Here is a 27374-nt window from a genome sequence, read left to right on the forward strand (position 1 = left end):
TTTTAGAGGATACCATTATATCTGGTATTGATTAAATTGATTGACCTCATATTCAACCTGGATGGTCTTGAGTTGCTGTGGTGGAAGAAATCATCATGAGGTGTTCACTCTGGCCTCTCTGAATTTTGACTGACTTTTGGAGAGTTTTTCCCAATTTGTCCTGGTTACCAGACCTTGTACTCTTCCAACATAGTTTTTCAAAAGCAAAGATCACCTGTAAGCTTTAGTGAAGAACTAAAATAGGACGTTAGTGGAAATGTTGAGGGCAAAAATATCTGATGGTTTAAATCTGTATTTTCTGTATGAGACAGTATGCAAAGAAGTATGTACAAACAAGCTATATTGTGAACAAACTGGAAATAATAAACTAGAATTAAGGAGGGCAGAAAAAGGCTTCTTGTAGAGAGTGTGATTTTAAATAGCTGATGCAAGCTAGGGAAGCTTACAGAGTAGAGGAAAAAATTTTCTATAAGGGGTTATGTTAGGAGACAGGAGTTGTGTATTATTTGAGGAATAGCAAGAAGAGCAGACAAGAAATGGTAAGATAAAACTCTAGAACCTTTCTTTCAAAACTAAGATATCTGACTTCAGTTAAAAGAAAGAAAATAAAAGGATATTTACTTCATTTAATATGAACTTATGGTTGAAGGCCAAATTAATGTGATTTCTCTTTAAGTTTAAATCTGACCGCACTTCTCTCAAGGGGCTCCATTGTTACACACTAGCACCTAGAATTTGCTGTAGTCATTTTTTTAAGTCATGCTCCTCCCTTCTTGGTCCCATTTGGGGTTTATTCGACAAAGATAAAGTGATTTGCTATTTCCTTCTTGGGGCTCATTTTGTGGTGGGCGTAGCCCCTTTAAGATTCCTTGTCTGATCTACCTTTGGGACAAGATATTCCTAAGGGAAAAGATCTGTATCTGATCCAGTTTGGGCTGTACCCAGTCCCCAATTGGTTTGGGTTTTCAGCCCCCTTTGATATAAGATCTGGTCAGAACTAGTTTGGGCTGTACCCAGCCCTCCCATCGGATCTGAGCTGGCTTGGATAAAGCCCGCCAAAAATCTGGCCTTCAAAGAATTAACCTGAGCTCCGCCCATGACTTCTTCAAGCAGATTAAAAGAGCAAAGCTAGAATCATCTTGGGTCAGAGATTTGAAAGATGCCAGCCAAGATGCTTGCATCAGGGACCCTCTGTCCCCGCCGTTGCTGTCGGTGTGTACCTTCCTCTATCTAATGCCTTTTACTAACCAGACCTTAACCTTGCTTCCAAACCTGGCAATAAACATCTTTTACCCATCTAGGTTTTCGGCCTGTAAATTCATTTACGAGACTCTCGTTGCCACTGGACCTGATTTAACTTTGTATCCTTGCACCGAATCCAAAGGGGGTTGCAGGGGAGCTCCATGTGACTTCCTGTACCCCAATCCTGCCACTAGACCTTAATTAATCCAATTGAGGTATATACTTCATTATTAGGTATTTACCTCATGATTTGGTTCAAGTTACCTCATCATTTTGAGGTTCCCTATTACCTTATCAATTTCACTGATGAGGAGCTGAGGCAAACAGGGTAAAGTGACTTGCACGGGATCACACAAGCTAGTGTTCAAAGCCATATTTGAACTCATGCCAATGTCTCCTCACAGGCCTGGCATTGGCTTACTCATCATTCCATCACTACATTACTCCACTGCTTTGCTCATCAGGTCTCCTGTTTGACCTCCCTTCTTCCCTATTAAACCTTCTACAATGTACTTGGTGGCCTGGGGAAGAACTTGTAAGGTAGACGCCCATTCAAATCTTATGTAAGATTTTTCTAAAACAAACATCTGCTTCTAACACCTGCCATAGAACCAGTTTTTACCCAAGTTTGACAACTTCTCGCTACTCTGTATTTGGCTCCAAGACACTTCTATATTTCATAATTGTACCATAATTGTACCATAATTATACCAAGTTGTCTCTGTTGTGTTTTGTTATTTTTCAGATAGATCCCGGGGGTGGAGCATATCAGTAGATCAAATTCTACTAGTTCTCTAGCTTGATTTTTAGTCACTGATCTGCTGATTTTACACATTACTCAATAAGTTTTTAAAAAATAATGTTCAATTTAAAATTTTATTTTCAGTTCCAAATTCTATCTTTGCCACTTCTGCATCTTCTACCTACTGAGATGGTAAGAAAAACAAAACCATTACAAATATGCACAATCAAGCAAAACAAATCACCGAATTAGCCACGTCCGGAAAAAAATTTTTTAAAGAAAAAAATAGGAAATGCTCTTTAATCTGCACCCAGACAGATAGCAAGTTTAATCACAAGTCCTAAAAAAAACCCGGCTCCGGTCCAGCAGGTAGCCACATTCTAAAGGGAGAGACATCAACGGGGCAAAAAGTGGCTCCTTTAAGTCTAAAGTTTTTCTAGATCATCCCAACCCAGGGAGAGACGAGGAGCTGCCGGAACCCCCACTTTCAAAAACAGAGGTCCAAGAGAGAAAAATGCCTTTCAGGGAGACTGGAGGGAGGTTTCAGGAGGGCGTCCACGTTAAGGAGTTCTTGTCTCCTCCCTTCCCCCCAGGCATATGATTGTTCTCTTTCCCCAACGGGAAACCAGGGGCCTCCAGGGGATAACGAATCGCAGCCCGACAGCTGCCAGCCCAAGACCGGGCCACACAACCTGCAGGTTGGGGCGGCCGTTGTGGTTTACCCCCGCCCCCATCACTGGAAATGAACAAAACCACAGACTCTCTTCTCCTGCCAACCTCCCAACTTGGACCCCAGCTGCTTTGCATCTCCACCCCTCTGGGTTGGCCCAGATGGTATTGGGCGAATTTCTTTTGAAGGCACGTCCACATGCCTCATTTCCGTCCGGTTCCGAATAATTCTGCTCCGGTTCTGAACAGACATAGTACCAGGGTCCCGGCCCGGTACCGGGCGAGAGAAGCAGAAACTAGTGCGACCTATCTGTGGCAGCGCACTCTGGGAATAGCCGGGGACTGAGGGCGGGGCTAAGAAGTCGAGACAGGGCCCAGCAAAGGGGACGGGAAGAGTAGAAAAATGCGTGGGGGGGCGGGGCCAAGCGTTGGGGGGTGGGGCCAGTCCCCGGGCCTCCTCTAGGAGTAGCGGCGTAGAGCGTTCGTGCGTCTCCTTTGGGTTCAGGCTCGCGCTGCTTCCGGGTGATGGGGGAGTCGGGAAGGCCAGCTGCAGCCGGGCCCCTGCAGGATGAGGTAAACGCTGTCTCCGGCCGCCTACCTCTCTCTCTGCCCCGGGGGTAGGAGGGGAGTGCTTCCTGGCTTCTCTAGGCTCTGGCCTTTTCGTTTCTCCCTGGCCTAGGCCTCTTTGTTCCTCCCTGGCCTTCCCACATCCGCTGGGGCCTTTTTGAAGTGAGGAGGAGACGCGCTGGAAAAATGTCGTCCGCCTCCTCCTCCCTGTGCGTCCCTCCAGTCTCTTTTACCGGGTTGTCATCTTGGGAACTAGAGTCCTTGGACCCCGAAACTGCAAGGACAGAAATGACCTTCCTCCCCCGGAGAAGGAACATTTTGACCCATTAAGCTCTTTCAATGACATCCCTGGGCTGAAGTGGTGGCGGCTGGAGGCGCCTTGGATTCAGGAAGACCCCGAGGAGCTGGGGGGGGGGGGGGAGGGCGGTGGCGCTTGTTCCTTTGGCCTGTGTGACCCCGGGCAAGGCTTGCCCCCGATCCTCCACTGCCACTTCTAGCCTCCGGGCAGATCACTTAGCTCCTCAGCCCCGCTGGCCTTATTTACAGGAAATTGGAGTCAGTTCGGCAAATGTGATGGTGATCTGCTTTAGTGAAGGAAATCTCCCTGGGAGAACCTGCCCCGCTAGCCCTAATAAACAAGCCCTGCCTACTGAGGAGTTCCTAGTTTGGATGGGTTTGTTTTTGAAGTTGGGGTGGGAGAGACCCTTTCTCCTCCAGTTGAATACCATTCCTTCCACTTTCCCCCAATTAGAACACTCCCATTCCTCCACAATAAAAAAGAAAACTTAATAACAAATATACACAAACAGAACAAATTCTCATATTGGCCATGTCCCAAAACTTGCATCTCGTTCTACTTTTTCAGTCTGTTACTTGTGGCACCAGGTGGGTATCACTTAAGGCATCAGTCCTCTGAAATTGTGCTTTATCATTGTATCATCCTCCTCCTTTAGTCTTTGAAAGCTATTTTATTTTTAAATATTATGGAAGTTCTGGTTTTGCTCATTTCACTCTGCATCAATTCATAGAGATCTTCATCTGTGGAAAAAGTTTCTTCTAACTGCATTTAATTGCTGCTTGCTGGGTGAGAGGCAGGTTGGCCTAGTAAATAGGAGAGTCACCTGGAAATCAAAGACCTGCATTCATGTCCTGCTTTTGATCTGTAGGAGGTGACCCTGAGAAGCCGTTTTGCTGTGCACTCAGACTACAAGACATTTCCTCTTTAGGAATCGTCCATACCAGTGAAAATCCTTGTCTCCATAAATATGTCAGGCACTAGGGATACAAAGAAGAATAAAATAGTCCCTGCCGTTGAGAAATTTTCGTGTTAATTGATTTGTATTTCAAGATGAATGACAGAGCAAAGTAATTAGAAGATTTTACAGCCACAGGTTTTACTACTGGAAAGTTCCCTCAGAGTGTCTTAAGTTAGAAGCAACAGTTCAAAGCTTGCTAAAACCGTGAGGTGATAAAACTAGATTAAACTATAATTGGGAGATGTTTTAACAAAATAAACTTTAAACAATGCAACATGATATTAACTTGTGGTTTTCATAGTGGTTGACACCACTGATCTAAGTACCTTGCACCTAGCCGGCACTTAATTAAGGTTTGTTAAATTCACTCTCATTTTTTTTTTTTTTTAATTAATAAAGGCAATGGGAGCTGATTTGTCCAAAATTGTCCAGTAGCTGATGACTGAGCTGAGATTTGAGATTGGATCCCTAAATGCCAAATTCTTTGCTTTTTGCATTTACAGATATACCATGCTTTTTATTACCATTATTTTTTTTTCTTATTGTCCTTACTGCAAAAGAAAAATCAGTGAGGAAAGGCTAGATCTTGAATTTGATTTTTGATTAGGCTACTAAATAATTTGACTCTTTTAAAATCATTAGAAAACACATTTTTTTTGGTGTTTGTTGCTTTCATGTTATGGAAGAAAAGATTCAAAAAGTATTTGATTTAGTTGTAAGAAATGACTTCTATCTTGGTATTTTCACCATGCTTTTCACTTATTTTATAAACATCTCTAAATCATGTATTGTACAAAGGAAGTAATCAACAATTATGTAGCAATTACTATTTCGGCATTGTGGGAAACAGAAGAATTGAGGAATTGTAGAACTTTAGAGATGGAAAGATCCTGTTGGTCTAGTTAAACCAGGTCAAAGGGATGCTAACATTAAGGGCAAGAGATTTTTTTAAAGCAAGAAGGGACTTAAAAGGTTATCTAATCTCCCTGTTCTTACAGATAAGGAAACATCCAGAGAAGTTAAGTAATCTGGACAAAATCACACAAATAGTGTCAGAATCGGATGTTTTGATTATAGCTCCTGGAGAAGTCACTTGAAGATACCATTTCAGAGAATTCCTTAACCCCACTTCTATACTTTTCCCATTGTCCTAGAGGAATACTTCCATTATTATTAGTTTTTTTTCTGCTGTCATTATTTAATACCTTTCATCCAAATGTAGGTTAGATTTGGGCCAAAAACTTGAATTTGGTTCCCTTAGCCTTATTTAGCCATGTATCCTTTTTAAAAGATGATAAGTTTAAGTTTATGGTTTTGATTCTGATTTTTATTTTTATTTTTTAATGTGTATGCCTTAATAAAAATGTGTTTTTTTCTACTTTGGCTAAATGCATGTGAATGAATACTTAGTTCCCAAAATCCAAAATAATCTTTTCTCATAATTTCCTTTTTTTTGTTAAGGATATCAACATTGCTCTATTCATTCAGTCTAGAAATCTCATCCTTGATTCTTCCTTTTCCCTTGTTCCTTAACTTTTATCAGTTCTTTCACCATAATGTTGGAGATTGTTTTCTTTTAATTTCCATTGTAGCTCAGGTCATACACTTAACTATGCCATTGTTATTAGTAACTACCTATTTTTCTAGAGTAAAGTACAAACTCCTTAGACTGGGCATTAAAGTCATCCACAATTTGGTTCTTTCTTGTCTTTCCTAGGCCTAATTTATATTACTCTCCTTAATGTGCTAATTAAATTTCCAACTTCTCCAAGCATTGTACACTTCTGTTCACATCACTCACTTTTGCCTTTTAAAATATTTTATTTTCATTCAAGGCTCAGCTTAGGTGGCACCTACTCCTCAAGCATTCTCCAATTAATAGAATCACTGAGTTTGATAATTAGAAAGACCTCACTAGCCACTTGAATCTAAACTGTACTTGTAAAAGATTCCCATTATAACATACTCATAAGTGGTCATCTAGCCTTTGCTAGATTTTAACCAGCTGGTTAAAATGTTTAATAACCCTGGATCAAGTCCAGATTTCAGGGGTGGATATTGTGCTGAAAACTGCCTGCCCCAATGACTTTGAACCATTAACAACTACTCTTTGAATTCAGTTACCCATTCATTATTCAGAACTTTACATCTAGTCTACATCTTTCTCTTTTCCACAGGAATAATATGAAGATATTTTATTAAAAGTTTTTCTAAAATCTAGGTAAATGCTACCCATGTTATTCTCTTCATAAGCTAGTTTAGTAATTGCGAAGGTCTGGTCTAGCTCTTCTTGTCAGGATAAGCAAAAGTCCTTGCCCCACGTTGGGCGCCAAATGTAGCGAGCTGTCGTCTCCAGAAGCTGCCAGATCGCTCTCTGGGAAGAGATCTGCTGTGTCTACTCAAATCTCTCAGACAGATTCTTCTTCCTGTAGTGAACCGTTGTCTCCAGGTAGTTGCTGTTAACTCTTGTCCTTAGAAGTGACTTCCCTTCCTGCAGAGAGCCCCGTCAAGCCTGATGCAATGCAGAGTCTTTCTCTTGAATCCTGGCTCTGAATCTCCTCCAGCTCTTATCCTTCTCCAGGCCGATCTGCTCTCTGGGCCCAGTGCTGTCTCTTTTATCCTCCCAGAGAATGGGCGTGGGATAATGCAAGGGCTTCTGGGAAGAACCACCCAAGCCAATGAGCTTGCCCCCTCTATCAAGTCAACCTGAGTTCTCACCTTGTAATTGTCCAGAAAACCTGAATTCTCACCTTGTCACTATCCAGACAACCTCAGTTCTCACTTAGTAATCCTAACAAGTAATCTTGTTAAAAAAAATAAAATGAAATTAGTATGGCATAACTTGATCTTGAAGCCATGTGATCACTCCCTCCTTTTTTAGATGTTTACCAACCATCTCTTTAAATGTTCCATTCTAGAATTTTATGAGGAATTGAAATCTAGCTCATTGGCTTATAATTTGCAGGTTCTTTTCTCTTTATTGTTTTGAAAATCAGAATAGGGGCAGCTAGATGACGCAGTGGCTAGAGCAACATCCGTGAAGTCAGGAGGACCTGAGTTCAAATTTGCTCTCAGACACTTAACACTGACTAGCTGTATGACCCTGGGCAAGTCACTTAACCCCAATTGCCTCAGCAAAAAAATAAATAAATAAAAATTAAAAAAAAAATCACTGATTGAGTCTCATTAGTCACATATACTATTTGTAAATACATCTGTTCTAGAAGTATTCATGGTTTGCTCTTGTATTCATTTACCTAGGTACATTTTTGTACCATTCAACAGAGCATTAGATTGAAAGAAAAAAAATACTTGTTAAGCATTTAGTATATAACAAGTACTAGGGAATACTAATAAATACTAATAGGAAAAAAAAAAGTTAATCTGTGCTTCTCTCAAAATATATATACGAGAGATCCATTTCAATAAGGTTGGAAAGGCCTAGAGATCCTAAGTATTCCACAGAAGTGAGGATTGAAAAGCCTAGGGTTCCATGACTCCTTAGTATGTATGCCTCAGGATTACTTACTGTCTCACCTGGGGAGATTAAAGGGAGTGACCTACAGCTACTGAGAATAAATAAATAGGCTTAAGGGATATTGAAGTGGTGATTTTGGGTTATAACTGGAGGAAACTTTGAGATCACTGCAACATCCACAAGTGGAGGGTGGTGGTGGATTCAAGAAAATGTCTAATGGAGCTATAACTTGATCACCTCATTGGTCAGTTATTAAGCTAGGCACTGTGCTAAGCCTTGGGGATTCAAAAAAAGACAACAATCCTTTCCCTGGAAGAGTTCAGAATCTAATGAAGATAGTATAGAGAGAATCAATAGGTAATAATTGTCAGAAAGATATAACAAGAAGGATCAAGAAAGACTTCTTGTAGAAGGAAAGATTTCTGCTGAGTCTTGAAAGAAGCTAGGAGATAGGAGAAGGGAGAGTATTCTGGGCCTGGGAGACAACCAATGAAATACCTGGAGCTATGAGAGAGTGTTTTGTTTGAGAAATATCAAAGAGAAGAATACACAGGATTTGTATTTGTTTTGTATCACATATTTGATCCTAGTGGCCTATTTTGAATAGGGAGATGATATAGTCAGACTTGTGCCAAAGGAAAAACGATTTTGGCAGCTGAATGGAGGATAAACGAGTGGGGAGAGACTTGAAACAGTGAGGCCCACCAACAGGCTGTCGCAGTAATCTTTGTGTGAGGTGCTGAGGGTCTACTCCAGAGTTGTGGCAGGGTCAAAGGAGAGAATGGGACAGGAGAGATAAAAAGGATAAAATTGACCGTGCTTGGCATCAGATTAGGTGTGAGGGGTATGCATTACCTAGGTTCTGAGCCTGGGGGACCAGAAGGTAGAGGGAGTTTGGGGAGAAAGTACTAAATTCTGTTTTGGACATATTGAGCTTAAAATGTCTATAGGGCATTTAAGAGTTCCAATAGTCTGGTGGAGATGTGAAAATGAAGTCAGAAGACCCTGCTACCAATTCTCCCATTGTATTCTAGGTATCACATTTTAAAAAGAATAAGGTACATTGGAGCTTATAGAAGATATCAACCAAAATGGTAGAGAAGATTTATTTTTGGCTGTAGATTAAATTGAGGTCCCTTCCAGTTCTAAAATTCTTTGATTCTATTAGGTTATAAAATAAGTATTTGACATTGTTGATGTATTTTAGGAATTTATACTTTCTTTATTCAGATAGTATACATAAACATATAAAAGTTCAGAATATGAATACACATAACTGATTTTCTTGAGCTTCAGCAGATGAATTTGGTGGCTGACTTCTGGGATAAAATATAATCAGTAATGGAATGATGATTAAATTTCAAACTCTGCCATAGATGGCAGAGATTTAAACATAACTATCTCTTCCTTTTTGGGGATACTATAAAAGAAAAGAGCCAGCTAGGATCAGCAGGATGCATGTAGATGGTGAGCAGGAGGCCTGGAATAATGGGGTGAGCCCCCATTGCTAAGTTAGGGTTAGATAGTTCAGTCCACTTTATGTGTTGCTATCCTCTTCAAGGCAAACATAATATTATTTATTGTAGAACTATTGACAAGGAACAGTATGAGGGAAAAGAATAAATTCAGTTAATTTTAAATAGCTTAAAATTGCACTAAAACTTTAGGGATACCGTATATATTTTGGTTTTTAACATTTGATTAACCAAGCATTTGCTAGGGAATTAAGAATGTTAAGAGTTCACATTTTAATAGTACTTTTGGTAGCAGTTGTTAGGTGGATAGTAACAGGAGAATGGCCATTGTACAAATTAGGAAATTGCAGCTTTTAAAGAATTAAGTCAACACTAGATATCTAGCAAGATTGTGTGTTAGGTTCTGGAAATACAGAGGTTAAAAAGTAGTCCTTGCCTTCTAGGAGCTTAAGGCTTACCTATGTATATAGCTATAAACTATAGGACAGATTGGAGTGTGATAAAGTACCTAGAAGGTCAGTAATTATGTGAGTGATTTGAAAAAGGAAGAGATTAATTTTGGACTGAGAGGGTTGGGGGAAGGAGGAAAAGATCAAGAAAAACCTCATGGGGTATTGTTATTATTTTAAAATGTTTAAGAAAACTTGGTTTTTAAAAAGACTTTTAAAAGAGTTTTTAAATCATTAAAAAAAAGATAACCAGCATACTAACTAATCAGAAATTATTTATCATCTTTTATGTTACCAATAGTATGCTAGATGTTATAGAGGATATAAAAGTATTAGATGTGGTCCAATGCCAATGAGGTTTTTTTTTTTTAATTTTTTTTAGTTAATTTTTTTTTTTTAATCAATAAAAATCCTCCTTAGGAGTTTACAGTGTAATTGGGAGAATAGCTCACAATGGGAAAAAACAACAACAACAAACCAGAATTAAGTGCTAAACTGTGTGATTCTGAATAAAACAGGTGTGAGAAGATAAGAGATCTTGTGGAATGGAGGAAGGATGATTCGAATATGATTAAAATCACACTTAAAAGACACACTTTGTCTTTCCTCTTGTTTGTTTTTTTGTTCCATGGTTATACCTAAGCCCCTTTTGCCCCATTCCCATCCTTTGTCATCAAATTAGAGAAGTCTGATGGGAGAACTTAATGAAAGAAATACATGTTAGCTAGGAGAGACTGGAATGATAGAGTTCTCTAAGACATCTTAAATACATACAGTTTCAAATTTACTCCATTTTCCTGGAGAATTTATAACCCTTTGCCTAGATGCAGGTCCAGATCTCTCAAGTTATTGATTAACAACAAAATGTGATAATACCTAAGACACTCTCAGAAGATCATCAGTTTTCCAAATAGTATTGTTAAGGGAATATTTTAAAGTGAGAATTAGAAATTTTGAAATAATTATGTGAGGCAGGAATCAATGCTCTAAAACTTAGGATAAAATGGAGAACCACATGGCCTTATTCTGGATCTTCTATTTTATCCTAAAATATTGTGTATCTTTTCATTCTCTCTCAACTCTTTTATGAGTTATTTGTCTCTAATTAGGATGTGAACTTCTTGAAAGCAAGGATTGTGTTCCCTTTTCTTTTTATATTTCCAGTACTTCATTTAGTTCCTGACACATGCTGTTTGATTCCTATTTTTATTATCAAATGATACATTATCCAGGCCATTCAGTCAACTCTGCTTCAGGAGGCATCAAGTGATATATTGTAGGAGGCTTTGCTAATTGTTCCCTGTAGAATCCATTTATCAGTCAAATATTTTTAAATGCCTACTGTGTGCTTTAGTACTGTTGCTCAGTCCTGACTTAACTTACTCATCCCATCCCTGATTTCCTAGTTGTGAATTTAGAAATGAAAGGCAGGTGCTAGGAGTGCTTTTTAGGACAAAGTATTTGTCTTTCTTCCTTTAAAGAGATTATCACCAGATACTGCTGAAAATGGGTTGAAACCAAATGAAGAACCACTGCTCAGAAAAAGTTCTCGTCGATTTGTCATATTTCCAATTCAGTATCCTGACATCTGGAAGATGTATAAACAGGCTCAGGCATCCTTCTGGACTGCTGAAGAGGTAAGTGCTTATGCCTTTCTACATGAGAGGTTAGGACAAGTTAAAAAGTTCTTTACAATATCTCTTAAGTTTAAAAAATATACTAAGAATAGACTGGCACAGTGCTTTAAATTTCCTTAACTTGATAAATGTAAGTAATATCAAATACTTTGTGTTCCAATGCTCAATTACTGAAAAAAACATTTTTTTTAAACTGCAGTTATCTCATCTTGTGTCAGAGTTTGCCCTACCATGTATCACAGAACAACTTCAATTAAATAATCTTTAGACTGTTCAGAATCACATAAAACCATTTTTTACTAAGAGGTTAGGAGGGTAAATAAAATAACAACTCAGCTATAGTTGCTTCTGGCTAGCACATAATGACAGTACTGTTGACTCCAGTTTAAATTGTAAAACAACTTATTCTTAAGTAAAGTTGAATATCTAGAGAGTATGTGAGTGACCATGTAATCATGAAGGCCCTTAAATCTGAGACTACATCTCAGGTCATGCTGCTGTTTCTCCAGTCAACCCTGAGGCATTTGCTTTGAGAGGCTTAGGATTCAATTTAGTTCAAGAAATATGTACTGTGTACCTACTTTATACCAGAAAATCCTATGCTGGTGCTGAGGCTACATAGAGCAGTGATACAGTCTTGACCTCCAGGAGATTACAATCTATCAGCATGACAAACTGCATGGAGAAATGAAATCAAAAGAAATATGTGAAAATGCCTACAAGGCAATGTGCTTGCCTGTTAGCATGATGCTTTCAGCCATGTTGTGAAATGGCTTTAATGAGGACAAACACCAGTTACCGCACTGATGGTCAATTCTTCAATGTGAAAAGGCGTATACAATCCAAAACAGAAATGAAGTGTTGGTATGGGAGTTTTTGTTTGCAGATGATTGTGCACTCGATGCAGCCTCCAAAGCAGAGACGCAACACAATAAGGATCAGTTCTCTGCTGCTTGTGTTGATTTTGGTCTAGCAATTAACAGCAAGAAAACAGGTCCTCCATCAGCTAGCACCACACCGTCCATATGTGGAACTATCAGTTATGCATTCAAATAAGTTTTGAATGCTGTGGATAAATCCACATTGATAATGAGATTGACACACACATTGCCAAGGCTAGCTTAGGGTTTAGAAGGCTCCAAAGGAAAGTGTGGGAAAGGAGAGATAGTAGATTGGCTACCAAACTGGAGGTTTACCGAGCCGTTATACCGATCTCATTGTTGTCATGCCTGTGAAATCTGGGCAATAACCAGGAAATAGAAAAGAAAGATTTGACCATACAATTTCTATTTAGCATAAAAACCCTTTACAATTTGGCTCCAACCTGTTTTTCCAGGTTGATTCCATGTCACCCACCCCATTCCATTGTAACATACAATATTCTCTGTAGTTAAATTTGCTCTTCTCCTGTTTTCCATGTTTTGGCAAATGTTCTTTGCCTAAATGCTCTTCTTTTTTACTTCCTCTTTTAAAATTGCTTCCAGAATCAACTCAAGTATACCTACAAGACACTTTTCCTGATTCTTCCAGTTGTTAATGCTTCTCCAACCCCCTACAGAATTCTACAGAAATTATTTTGCATTTATTTTGTATTTACTGATTTATATGACTTTGTTCCTCCTTCCCTCCTCTCACACCCCATGGACATGGGGCTTCTTAATGGAAGAAACTTTCTGGTGTTTGTTTTCTCTCTTGGGGCTAGGACACAGTACCTGACAAGTTACTTAATGAATTTTGTATGCTGCTGCCTTTTCATTGATCTTTGGGTCACCTTTAATTTTCATTGTTCTGAGATTATAAAGTGGTGTAAATTATGGCAACACTGGTCATTGCAGCAGAGAACAACTTCATATTTTGAAAGTACTGCTTAATTTCCCAAATTTGATTCAGCCTGCTCTACTACTCAAGTTCTATGACCAACTCATTATATCTGATCAGGGCCTGTCCAACTGTAGTAGTTCATGGGTTGTTTTAGTGGACTGTCCATCCAAATATAAGTATGCATTCTTCGTCAAATTTGGTCTGTCCTATTTGGGCTAGTATTTTTCAGAGTGACTATACTTCCAGTTGAAAAGGATCTTTACTACAGTGCCATTTGCAAATGGGAGTTATGTAGAGACTCACTATAGAAAATCCTATATAAGACATCTTTGACTTTAGTGAACACTTTTGGTCAGATTATACCTCTTTATTTAATGCCTCTTTTGAAAATGATAAAGAATCATCAAAGTTATCTGCATACATCATGAAAGATTTTTATGATCTTACATGTAAATTATTTTTAAGCTGAGTTTTAAAGTATATTCTTCAAGAGAGGGATCTCATGAAAATTTTATAGAAATTAAAAAGGCAGACATATAAAATGAGATAATATTACAGTATTGGCACATAATAGTTATTTATAAATGCTTGTTCCCTGCTCTTCCCCCACATATTTCTTTTTTTTTTTATGGCCAGTGAATAAAGCTGACCTGCCTTGCTTCTATACCCGATAGAACATAAGATTCTTGTGTATAGGGATTAATTTGTTTTTTTTTTTTTCTTTATCCCATGAATGTAGCTTATATGTAATAAGGGGATAATGATACAGTGTTTGAGCTTTTCTTTTTCATTTATCCTTTTTTTTTTTAATAACACTAAATAGTCACATACTGAGTTAAAAAAATCGTAACAGTTGTGTCATTAATAATGAAAAGAAATCACTATAAAAACACATTGCTTCATTGTAATTTGTTGTCTTTTTTCCAGTTTCATCTACAAATATCCATGGAATGATTTTAATTTAGCAGAATCTGACAAAAGAAAATGCCTTACTCTGCTTTTTAAGCATATGCCCACAATAAACAATTTTTTATTGATTTTCATTATTTTGGCCTAAACATTCCTGCTGAGAGAAGGGACCAAAAATGGACAGAGACACCCATAACTCTAAAAATCTCTCTCACAAGCCATTTTGGAGTTACAGTATTTTTGGACAATAGACAGAATTCACACTGGAATAAAAGTTACTTAACTCAAGGTAAAGTTCAGTTAATATTTTGCTTTATCAAATGGAACAATAGGGACTCTGAAAGTTTACTAAAATCATGCAGTCCTACTTTGACTAAGATTTTCTTCTTCCTAGCTGGTCAAAGGTGAACTTGAGATATTTCCATTAATTGAAATAATCAGAGAAGTAGCTATTTTATGTTATTGGGATCATCATTCAGATTCCTCCAAGATAGATCAATCAGAACCTCCTTCCCCTTGCCTGGAACATTATTTTAGAACTGAAAAAGTCTGATAAGATTTTTCTTTCTTATTATCTAAAAAACTTTAGATGAGGATAATTAAAAATTTTTTTATATTTTTGAAAGACAAAGTGAAAGGACTTTAATTTGTATGTGTATGCATATTTATAGGGGGAGTAGTAGGTAGGATTTGAATTAGAATGCTAGATGTTGTGGTTCTTATGCCCAACTGTGAATGCTTTAAAATCTACTATAATATGAATTTTTACTTGTATCCTTGTTTATACATTAACTGTACTGAAGCAGCTGTGTAGGAGAAGTAAAGTTATATCCTTACTATGTAATGTAATGGATAGAGTTAAAGCTTGTCGCACCTGTTGCGACTGTTTGTGGGTTTGTTTGTTTTTTTTAAAGTTCATTACTTGAACTAAATGAACTCTGGTATAGAATCCTGGCCTGAGTTCACACACACCACTTTCTCTTTAATTAGCAACAAATGTAAGAGTAAAGAAATTTCATATTTACTATCTCTCAGTGTTAAAAACATATTCCTGATGTTTGGAAATCCTGAAATAGTACTCTAGTTATGGCATACTTAGGATGTATTTTGTTATAGCAAATAATTGTTATACTTTTAGCTCCTTCTAACAATGTATTTATAAAATATATACCATTTTAAAAAATACATAGTATTGTAATTTAATCAGGTTCCTGTGATTTCAGTATTTCAGTAGATCCATATTTTAATTATTTTGAGTACTCCCTCTAGTGCAGGGAGGGGAATGTCTGGCCTGCAGGCTCTATGAGGCTCCCTATATCGTTTGTCTGGCCCTGCCAAGGCTACTGCAAGCAGCAGCAACCCCCCCCCTCCCCACACACACACACTGCTTGAGTTCTTTAAGTTAATAATTTTTATGGCCCATGAATGGTTATAAATATCCAAATGGCTCTTGGCAGAAAAAGGATCTTCATCCCTGTTTCAGTGGTTCAGATTGTAGCTTATCTAAGTTCTCTATTCTTATATGACTACCATAGGTCCTCCAGTAAATCTTTTATGGGATCTTCTTAAAACCTGTTGAAGAATTTCACTTTAGATCTCATGACATTTATAGCTGCTAATTGAACATATAAGTTGTCTATTGGTTCTTTCTTAATATATGGGTAATCTACCTCCTTTTATAGTCACATAGTTCTTTTGTGATTTTTAAAAAAAATATCATTTCTCTTTTTCTTTCCTATATGTTGTAGTCCACCTTGGGCATTTCAGTTGCCCTTTGAATTACCCAGAATTTCAAATATTTGGAAACTGATATTCCATGAATTGAAGCCACATAGTACACTGGAAAAATATTCTTGTTAAAAAGAGAAATCTTTGTTCCCAAGAGAATATCATTCATTAAAACACTGTACTTTTCCAAAGGCAATTTAGCTTGCTTTCTTCTTCATCTTCAGTTCTGGACCTAGGCCATTGTTCCTGCACACTCTGTGTTTAAGATTTGAATCCTGATTGTCTAGCTCTGTGGAATTTCCATCCTATTGCAAATCAATATATCCTACTGCATATCAATAAATCACATAATCTTTCTTGTCTGAGTAGTTAGATTGAACTCTATGTAGTGGTTATGGATCTCATTTAGGAGGCTCTGCAGTGTTCTATGACTTGATACAATGTGCATGATGATAATCAAAAATATAGGAACATTTGGAAGACTTCATCATCAATAGAAAATGCCTCTTTCATTTGGACTCTGTGCTGGAAAGTTTTCAGAGTGATGGCAAAAACTTCTTTGGTTAGCTGATAGTATTTAAAATATATTTTATGAAGAATTTACACAATTTTCTGTCTAAACCATCTTACCTTCCATTTAAATGATGTATATTAAAACTTGGTCCAACTTTTTCTTCAAAATTTGATTATGGATTATGGAACTAAGAGTGCAGTTGTCCCTTCCATATTGAGATTTTTCCCATTGCAGTTTTGACATATTGCAGGTCAGCATACAAAATTAAATGGAAATATTGGGGGAGTTTTGTGGAAAGCACAGATAACATGTGAAGACAAGTAAAAGGACCAAAAAAGTTTGGAAACTCAGAAATATATAAAATAAATGCATGGTATTGCATGATATATCCTATGACCAAATATTTAATGCATATTTTACAATAAGGTGCAATGAACACCACACAAAAGAAAAAAAATTCAGACTTCTCAGAGAATGCCATAAAAACTTTATGCATATTTTATAGATTTCAGGGGGTGCCATGCGCCTACCCCATGATAACTATATGTTTTTATGAGATCATTGTTCAATATTCAAAAAATGGGAATATTATTCAAAGTGATATTCAGCACTTAGAGAAACTGTATAATCCAAATGAATTAATAAAAAGCATTTATTAAATACGAACAATGTAACATGCATTAGGGATACAAAAACAGAAATTAGATAAAGTTACTACCCTCAAGTAGCTTATTTTTAAATTTGAGATACAACATAGAAAGGGACCTGGTGGCCTGGGAAATGTGGTTTGGTTTGGAAAGTTACAAAGACAGTAAATAGAAATATTTACTGAGTTTTTTCTTTTAAAGGTAGGGTGTTATCCCAGACTAGCTCCCTGGAGGCCTCAGAATCCGCCTGAGTCAAGATAAGCTAAAGTCCTTTGTCTTTAGGGGGAGAAGCAGGCAAACTGCCAGGAGTTTTGCCAAAGATCTCTTCTGGATTCTGGAGTTCAGAATCTCCACCTTTCTCCTCTTAGTCCTTGTGCCAAGCAAGATCTGTCTCTCTCACCCCACCCTCTAATCCTTGCCTACTATTAGCTTAACCCCAAACATTGAGCCAGCACCCATGGTGAGAGGGGCCATTTTTCCAAACATTTGCTAATAGAATCATTGTCTTATATTGAATAGGTAATTAGCCTTAAATGCTCCCTTGTCTGATTCAAAAACACCTTTTTAGGAGTTTCATCTCTTGACTGTAGGGGAGAGTTAGATATATGTCTAGGTCTCAGAGAGCCAGTAATGGAGAACCAAAAAAAAAAAAAAAACAAAAACAAAAAAAACAAAAAAAAAGAGGAAAAAAAGACAAAACAAAGAGAGGGAGAGGATAAAGGCTTGCATGTTCTAGAAATGATCAGTGTGATTGGCTCCTGAAAGACTGAGTAGAAGATGGTATTAAAGAAGAGGAGCTGACTATTTGGTCCAAATAAGAAAAGGAAAACAAGATGTATGAATTTGTACAGATGTTGAACTAGTGAGTGGGAGAGAAGAGGGAGTTCTGGCAAATGGCCTGTATTTTCTCAATAAAACAGTGAAAAATTTGTTTGTTTTTTGAAGCAGTTGGGTTTAAGTGATTTGCCCAGGGTTACACAGCTAGTAAAGTTATGTGCCTAAGGCTGGATTTGAACTCAGATATTCCTGACTCTAGGGTCAATATTCTCTTCAATATGCCATCTAGCTGCCCAAAACATGCGTAGAAGAGGCACTAGGGACTTCAGAAGAGTTTTGGAATAACTGTTGAGGTAAGTCAAATCTGAGGAATGAAAAGTGAGGTCCAGATTGATACAGAGAGGAGGGTAGAAGTTTCGTTTAGTTCAGGATGGTAAGGCAGAGAAATAAAAGAACGTGAAATTAACAGAGAGTAAACTTTCTAAGTTAAAAATGAAAGAAGTAAAATATAGGATAGTGTTCATTAGGAACAAGTTCAGTATGTGTGTGTGTGTGTGTGTGTGTGTGTGTGTGTGTGTGTGTGTGTGTATATATATATTTGTTGTTGTGGCAATTAAGTGACTTGCCCAGGGTCACACACTAGGAAGTGTTAAGTGTCTGAGACCAGATTTGAACTCTGGTCCTCCTGAATTCAGGGTTGGTGCTCTATCCACTACGCTATCTAGCTGCCTCAAGTTTAGTATGTTTTACAAAAGAGAATAATGTAGACATTTCTTCTAAATACACAGGAGGGAATGAAAGACTGAAGAAATAAAAGTAAAATGTTTTGGGAATTGAAGAGGACTATTAGCCAAATAGAAAAAATTTAACGAATCAAAAATTAGCTTTTAATAGACTATATATTTTGGATGGAAATGAACAACATAATATGATTGAAAACCTATGGAAAATAGGTTGCAGAAATAATTTAGGGTAAAAAGGATACTGAAGCAATCAATAACTACTCCAAATATTTTTGAAAGGTTTTTATTTTGAAATTTGCTTAGAAAGTCACCCATCATAATAATAAAAAAAAACATATATTCATAAGTGATTTCCAAGCATTGATTTTATTTCTGATATGTTTGTTGTCTCCTAGAGAAAACTTATCCCCTAGAAATCTAAATTAAGGAACTGATTATTTTAACATTATTTTGAGCTTTGGCCTTACTGGAGAAACATAAGTGGAGTAATGTTTTTTCTCTCATTAAAATAAATTTAGTTCAGCAGACAGAATGGGAAAGCAAACTGATGAGGACAAAAATGAGGCTCAGAGGAAGTGGGTTCAATGCTTCCTTGTCCTCCAAAGTACCAAAGGCCGGTCTGTTTAGGGAATGAATTCGCTACTCAATGCTGTATTAAAACAAAGTCTTTATTGATAGTAAAGGGATAGGCCGGCATTTGGCCTTCAGGGAGAAAGGCCAGACTGCCTGGAAAGGGGGCGGGGACGCCACAGCAAAGTCAGTGGACACAAGGCAGGAAAAAACTAGTTCAAGGAATAGAATTTTGGAGATTCATTTTATACATAATGAGGGTCATAAAACAAAGTTTGCCCTTCGGATATAGAGATACTATCCAAGAGGTTCCAGAGAGATTTGTAAATAAGACAAGAATTTCTCTTAAGGATGTAAAATTCTATTAATCATTTGTGTCTCAGGTTATCTCCTTTAACCTCTTCAAAGAAAGGAATTTCCTGTTAATCATTTATATCTTGGGCTATCTCCTTTTAACCTCTTCAAAACCACTGCATAAACAACAATTTTAGTAAGATATCAAAGAAACACCATTGTGAGACAAAAATTTAGAAGAATTTTTCTTTCCTAAAGGTAATTTAGACACATCTCCTTTCCCCACTCAATATGTCAATTGAGATTTCTTAAATCTCCTACTGTGAAACAGGATCTGAGTTGAGTTGAGAGTTGAGAAAACCAAAAACCCGAAAATATTTCTGCACTCAAGGAGCTTATATTCTTATCTATGCAACCAAAAGGGCATGTCTTCCTATTTGATTCTTAAAATCATTTGTATTTTAAGACTTTGGAGTCATATTAACATTCAGATTTTATCAGAATTTTTTTTCTTTTATGTGATTTTTATAAAGGCCAGCTAGAACTATAAAGATCAGTATTTTTTGTTTTTCTTTTAAATTACATCTTAAGGGGCAGCTAGGTGGCACGATGTAAATATAGAGCACCAGCCCTGGAGTCAGGAGGCCCTGAGTTCAAATAAGACCTCAGACACTTCATACTTCCTAGCTGTGTTACCCTAGGCAAGTCACTTAACCCCAATTGCCTCAGCAAAAAAATAAATAAAATAAAAATAAATTACATCTTAAAAGCTAAATTTTTCTTTGGAAGCAAGCTTCATTTTTATAATGAAAAACAAAAATATGATTCAATTTATCAGAGTTTACTTCCTGACTTACTCTTTATGAATCTCTATTGTACAAAATAAGATATACTTGTAATGTATTTTGAACTCAAATAATTCTGTGCTTAATATGATTATGGGTTGTTTATAAAACACAAGACGTGGCAATGTAATAACGTAAGTAAGCAACTATTCCCATTATGTATCAAAAACTAATTTGACTCTGGTATAGAACAACAGGACCCATAAGAAAGAACATTACTATATTTGTGATACTGTGAAATACTTATTAGATCTACCCATAATTTTAACTTCCATATTATCAGAGGTTAAAAAAAGAAAGAAGGAAAAGAGATTTGGGGAAATTGGAGAATCCAGTTTGCTATCTGTTCACCATCATGTTAAATAATATGTAAATTACAGTAGCTTTCTGCATGGTTATTATTCACTCTTTTCTTAAAATATCTTTGAAGACATCCTTCCTTATTAACCTTTTTCCAGATTGTAATGTGGCTAACTCCATTTTAATTGTTAAAATGCAGTTTTATCAAATAATGTCCCTCCTTCTTCCAGAAGAAGGGAGATTTTCATAAAATTTATGTACAATAGAAGTATGTCCTTAGACATACTTTAAATGTATAAATTTTAAATAAAAATTTCCCCTCTAACTCCTAAGGATGAATTGCAACTTGAGGTTTACCTTATTTATTGGGAAACATTTTGACTTTGTCTAAGTTAAAATTTTGGAAACCTTTGAATTTCAGGTTGATTTATCAAAGGATCTACCTCATTGGAACAAACTGAAATCAGATGAGAAATATTTCATCTCTCACATCTTGGCTTTTTTTGCAGCCAGTGATGGAATAGTCAATGAAAATTTGGTAAGAGTGATTTTCTTTGCTTTGATTAGTAATCAGTAGCTGTTTGATAATGGTAGTAAAATATTTCACATTGATACTGCATATAGTATCGGGAAAGGTAAAGCTGTTAAAACTGAAGTTATGAGAAGGGGAAGGGTCTTGAAATATTTAAGCAAAAGATACCTCTCCTTCATTTGATAAACATATTGTTGGACTGGCTTTAATAATTGTTACAAATTAGAAATACCTTTTAATTATACCTAATTCACAAAACTATCTTCTTAGTCTACCTGTATAGGATAAGCTTAATAGGAAATATTCAGGTAATGATTTTGATATTCAATTTATTATTGACTTGATAACTAATATTTTAAGAGTTCCCATTACATTTATATTTCCTGTTTTCCTTTAGGTGGAACGCTTTAGTCAGGAGGTTCAGGTTCCAGAGGCTCGCTGTTTCTATGGCTTTCAGATTCTAATTGAGAACATTCATTCAGAGATGTACAGTTTGCTAATAGATACCTACATCAAGGACCCCCAGAAAAGGTACATCGGGATTTTCATCAGTTTTTAAAATTTATTTGTAGATGTTTAACTACATTTGCATGTTACAGTCAGTCATTAAATATAATCTGTTTCCCACTCAGACTAAGTGATATATTAGCAGTCTTTTAGCCATTTGAATTTATGTATACTATGTTTTCTGTTCATTTTATGTATGTTTATCTTATGTTGAACATTTTGATCACTAAGTTTTAGAAACTGTCCTATTTAGATATCTTTGATCACAAATACCTTGTCACATGATACCTGTTTCATTATCACTTTGAGGTTTGCTATGGTTTTTACTTTTATTATTTTTGCAGTGCTGAAAAACTGTATTGTTTATAGAATTGAAGATAGCTTAATAATTATTCTTGGTTGAGTAGTGAAAATTTTATTTGATAAAGAAAGCTAGATGATAAAATAAGAAATCATACTAGTTATTATTTTGGTTTTACAGGGAATTCTTATTCAATGCTGTTGAAACAATGCCATGTGTTAAGAGGAAAGCAGATTGGGCCTTGCGATGGATAGCAGATAGAAAATCCACATTTGGTATGTTGCTTTAATTTATATATGTTCTAATTGGTCTCAGCCAATGTAAAACTATTCATTTTTGTATTTATCTCTTTAGATGGAATCATTGTTAATTTCCCTGGGTCTTAGAATTAATTATATTCCTTTAAACAAACAAACAAAAATTATTCTGAATAATCTACAGTGATGTCTGGCTCAAGGAAAATGAATGATTGCCTTAAATTTAGAATGGAAACATAAAATATGACAGCTAATTAGAAACTAGAGTAAACCTAATTTTAGTTGGTATGTTAAGATACTAAAGGTTTAAACAGGTAGTAATGTAGACAGAAAGATAACTAAAAGTTAGTGTAACAGAATCTGATTGGGAATTTTCTAGTCAGCTACAAATTAAAACTGTTTTCAGTATTTTTTTTTTTTACCTTTATTGACTCAAAGCAAATCAAAATTTCATTCTTCTGCACTGCTGTGCACATCATTAAACCATTTGTCTTCTTCAAAGAGACCTTATAGATCCCTATCCCTAACCCTGATCCAAGACATGGATCTCATCTATAACATCTATAGCAGTGGTGAATAATATCAGACTTAGACTTACATTAGTTGCTGGTAAATCGAGGGCAGATTTAGCACAAAGAAGTAGACGAAAGATACTTCTGTTTATTTTTGTTGCCAAGTGAATTTTAAATGAAAACTATCTGAAAAGCAAAAATATTGAATTGAATGTTTATATGCAGGGAATATAAAACAATGCCTTCCTTCAAGGAGCTTACATTTTCTTAGGAAAAACAACGTGTATATAAACAATTATATTAAACAACAACAACAATAGGATAATGATGTAAGCATTATAAACTGTGAAGAATCAGAAAATATTTCATAGGGAAGGTGGTGATTCATTTGACTCTAGAAGGAAACAAAGGCTTGAAGACTCATTGTTATAAAATACATGGGAATGTGCCTCCCTGAATAAACCCAGGAACTATCTAAACAAAATTTTTAAAAACTCTGTAGAAATAAAATTAGATTTAAATAATTTGAGAAAATTAATTGTTCTTGTATAGTTAGGGCCAACATAATAAAAATGACAATTTTACCCAAATTAATTTATATATTTGATGTCATTCCAATTAAAGTACCAAAATATTATTATGCTGAATTAGAAAAAAAATAATAAAATTCATCTGGAAGAACAAAAGTCAAGAATATCAAAGGAAATAATTTTAAAAATTAAAAAGGAATGCAGCTTAGGAATACCAGATTTTAAACTACTTTAGAATGTAGTAATTATCAAAATTGTCTGGCACAGTGCCAGAGGTACATCAATGGAATAGGGTAGGCATACAATTTACAGAAGCAATTAAATGTAATACCCTTATATTTGACAAGTGTAAAGACTTAAAATTTTAGGATAAGAATTCATTATTTGGTAAAAATTGTTGGGAAAACTAGAAATTAATTTGTCTGAAACTGGGCACAAACCATTTTCTTAAACCATTTATCAAGATAAGGTCAAAATGGATACATGACCTAGATATAAAGAAAGATATTGCTAAAAAATTATAAGAACATGAAACATATTACTTATCAACTTAAGGATAGGGAAATTATTTATTAATAAATAGAAATATAGAGCAAAGTGAGGTATAAAATGGATAAATTTAAATTACATTAAATTGAAAAGATTTTATACAAATAAAATAAATGTAGCCAAGATCAAAAGGAAATCAGAAAATTGGTAGGGGTGTTTATAAATGGTTTCTCTGATAAAGGTCTCATATCTCAAATTTATAAAGGACTTTGTCAAATCTATAAGAATAAGGAGTCATTCCTCAGTTAATAAGTGGTCAAAGGATATGAACAGGTACTTTTCCAATGAAGAAGTCAAAGCTATTTATAGCCTTATGAAAAAATGCTCTAAGTCATTAGAAAAATGCAAATTAAAACAACGTTGAGATAGCATTTTACATCTACCAGATTGGCTAAAATGGTAGAAGACGAAAGTGACAAATTAGAAGGGATGTGGGAAAGATGAGACATAAATTCACTGATGCTGGAATTGTGAACTGATTGAACCAATTTGGAGAGCAGGCTAGAATTATGTGCAAGGAGTTATCCAATTGCCTATTGCCAAACCATACCATTATTCAATATTTTTTTCCAAAGATGATTAGGGGGAAAAAAAAGAACTTATGTATTCTATAATGTCTATAGCAATTCTCTTTGTGGTGGCAAAGAATTTGACACTGCAGGGATGCCCATCAGTTGGAGAATGGTGAATAAGTATGAACAACATAAACAAGTGTTTTATAATTTTGGTTGAGTATTACTGTGCCATAAGAAATAATGAGCTCAGTGATCTTAGAAAAATATGAAAATATTTGCATGAAATAATAAGAGCGAAATGAGAACCAAGAGAACATTGTATGTAAAAAAGAATATGTAACAGTAACAGCAATATTGTTTTAACAATGACTTTGAGCAAATAAATTGTTATAAATATTCAAATTTACTGTATAAATACTCAAATTGACTTTAAAAGATATAGGGAGAAAGATAAAATCTTCATCCAGAGAAAGAACTGATAAATAAAGTATGTATAGAATAATTTTACATCTATATTTACAAATATATATCTGTGTATGTCTAGGACAGTGAGCAGGGGGATAGAGGGGAAAAAAAACATGATAACTTTGTTGTATTTTGAATGGAGTAGCAAATTGTATATAATAGATTTGTAGTTTCATGTGCTGTCATTTTTTTTTATTTGCTATTTTACAGAAATGCTTGTATTATTCCATGAATTAAAAATAAAATAATTTTTTAAGAAAAAGCCTCATGGCAAATACTTTTGGGTAAGATATATCTTTTTGTTCTATGTGTTGGTTGATGTTTAATATCAGAAAGTCTTTGAACAGGGTTTATTTCTGTTCTATTTTACAAGGAATTTGTATTTTAGTCTGTTTAAAATGAATGCATATTACATAACAGGAGAAAGAGTGGTTGCTTTCGCTGCTGTAGAAGGGATTTTCTTCTCGGGTTCTTTTGCTGCTATATTCTGGCTTAAGAAGAGAGGTCTTATGCCTGGACTCACTTTTTCCAATGAGCTCATCAGCAGAGATGAGGTAAGGTATAAATTCATTTTCTAATTGTGCTGTGTTAGATTATCCACAAAATTCATTTCTCATTTTTCCTTTGCTTTTCAAAAGCTAATGGTAACTCAGAATAAAAAAGAAAGGTTCAAATATTTTTATTTTTTGTTTTTCCTAGGATACTTATTCATCTTTTACAAAGAAAAATAGTTCCCTGGACTAATTGACTTCCCTAAGATAACCTCTAAATATGGACCATCTGATAATTACTATCTCAGTGTTACATGACCCTCTTAATTACAATTAATAATAGAAAACCCAAAGTGACTTTTGATACTCTTGATATATTTTTAAGGTCACTTACATTATGTAAGAAAATCAGGGAAATGTTATTTGAAAACCTCTTTTAGTATATAGCAAATCCTTGGTATTTATGAGAGTTTATGTTCTATTTCTGTTTTTTTATTATTTACCAAATATTTTTATGCTTTTTAAAAAATGAATTTGAAAAAACAGTAAGAAAAACAGAAAAGAAATGCAAAACAAAATAAAGCAAAACAAAAAGAAAACATTGTCTTGTGTTCAGCAGAATATCAGGGAGGATTCAAAATATGTAACAACAAATTACCAGATCTATATATATATATATATTAGTAGAAGAAATTATATTAATAAATGTCCATTTTTTTCTTTACTTCCTTGTTCTTTGGTTCACTGTTGCTCATCTTATTTACTTTATTAATTTTTTTCCCCCTTTCATTCCCACCACCATGCCCAACCAAGCTATGGTTAAGAAAACTATATTTATGTATACATATGTAGATACAGACATATACTCCCCCACCCCCCACATACACACATGTCTTTCCTATTTTTGCTGCCTCTTTAATTAAATTCTGCTGCAAAACATCTTAACATATTTTCCATGTAAAATAGAATTTTAACATTTTCCTATGCAAAAAAATTTGTCCATGTTTAAGTTCCTTAAAATTGATATTTTATATTGATTCTTATATGTTAAATTTTCTGTTAAGTTTGGGTTCAGTTTATGAAAAATTCTGAAAATCTGCAAGTTTGTTGAAAGTCCATTTTTTTCTCATTCAAAATTATAAATAATTTGATATTTTTGGCCACAGGCCTAGTTCTTTTGATTGTCAGTAGATATGATCTAGGACCTGTGGTCTTTTATTGTATTTTGATAAATCTTATACAATTCTAATTGTAGCTTCAGCATATTTGAATTGCTTTTTTCTTCTTTCCTGCAAAATTTTCTCTTTGATCTGGGGGTTTTGAAATTTAGCAATAATATTTTTATGTGTTTTCCACAAAGGATCTCTGAGGTGATGGTAAGTGGATTTTTTTTTTAAATTATTTCTACTTTCCCCTTATGTTCTATCACTCCAGGACAATTAGGACAATTTTCTTGGATTCTTTCCTGCATTATTATGTCAAGGTTCTCTTTTTGGTCACAACTTTCAGTCAGTCCAATTATTTTTATATTTTCTCTTCTTGATCTTTTCAACAGATTTATCATTTTTCTTTTAAGATGTTTGATATTCTGTTCTATTTTCTCATTCTTTATAATTTCTTTTGTTATTTCTTGATCTCTCATAGTTTCACTGGCTTCCCCTTTGCTCAATTCTAATTTTCAAAGAATTATTTTCATCTTTGAAACTTTATGCCTCCTCTTCTAGTTGGTTAACTTTTTTTTCCATAAGCTTCTTGTTTTTCTTGAATGGTTTTTATTTTTTAAATTTTTTTTTTTTTTTTTTTTTTTTTTTTTTTTAGTTTTTCCTCAATGTCTCTCATTTGATTTTTAAATTATTTTTCGAGTTCTTCTATACATTCTCTCTGGGCAGGGAGCCATTTCACATTACTCTTTGGGATAGCTTTTTTTTTTTTTTTTTTTTTTTTTACATCAGTGTCCTCCTCTGAAGATGAACCTTTGTCTTCCCTGTTCCCATAGTAAGTTTCCTATGGTGAGGTTCTTCCTTCTTTGCTGGTTCATTTTTTTTTTTTTTT

The 27374-nt window shown here is 35.2% G+C and overlaps 1 protein-coding gene across 2 annotated transcripts in view; it reads left to right on the forward strand.

Moving 5' to 3' along the window:
• The first annotated feature begins 3093 nt into the window (after positions 1-3093).
• The window catches only part of RRM2B (ribonucleotide reductase regulatory TP53 inducible subunit M2B), a 37812-nt gene continuing 13531 nt past the window's right edge, over positions 3094-27374 (forward strand). Inside the window, exons 1-6 of one of the 2 annotated variants that reach the window (XM_074267854.1) lie at positions 3094-3226; positions 11360-11515; positions 21085-21201; positions 21593-21726; positions 22184-22278; positions 25252-25385. In XM_074267854.1, the coding sequence (XP_074123955.1) occupies positions 3179-3226; positions 11360-11515; positions 21085-21201; positions 21593-21726; positions 22184-22278; positions 25252-25385 (684 nt within the window). In that variant the 5' untranslated portion in view covers positions 3094-3178. Of the gene's footprint in view, positions 3227-4473; positions 4586-11359; positions 11516-21084; positions 21202-21592; positions 21727-22183; positions 22279-25251; positions 25386-27374 lie in introns of those variants that run through there. The other variant, XM_074267862.1, reaches the window with a different exon arrangement.

This window comes from Sminthopsis crassicaudata, chromosome 1 (assembly GCF_048593235.1).
Source record: "Sminthopsis crassicaudata isolate SCR6 chromosome 1, ASM4859323v1, whole genome shotgun sequence".
NCBI classification, from domain to species: domain Eukaryota; kingdom Metazoa; phylum Chordata; class Mammalia; order Dasyuromorphia; family Dasyuridae; genus Sminthopsis; species Sminthopsis crassicaudata.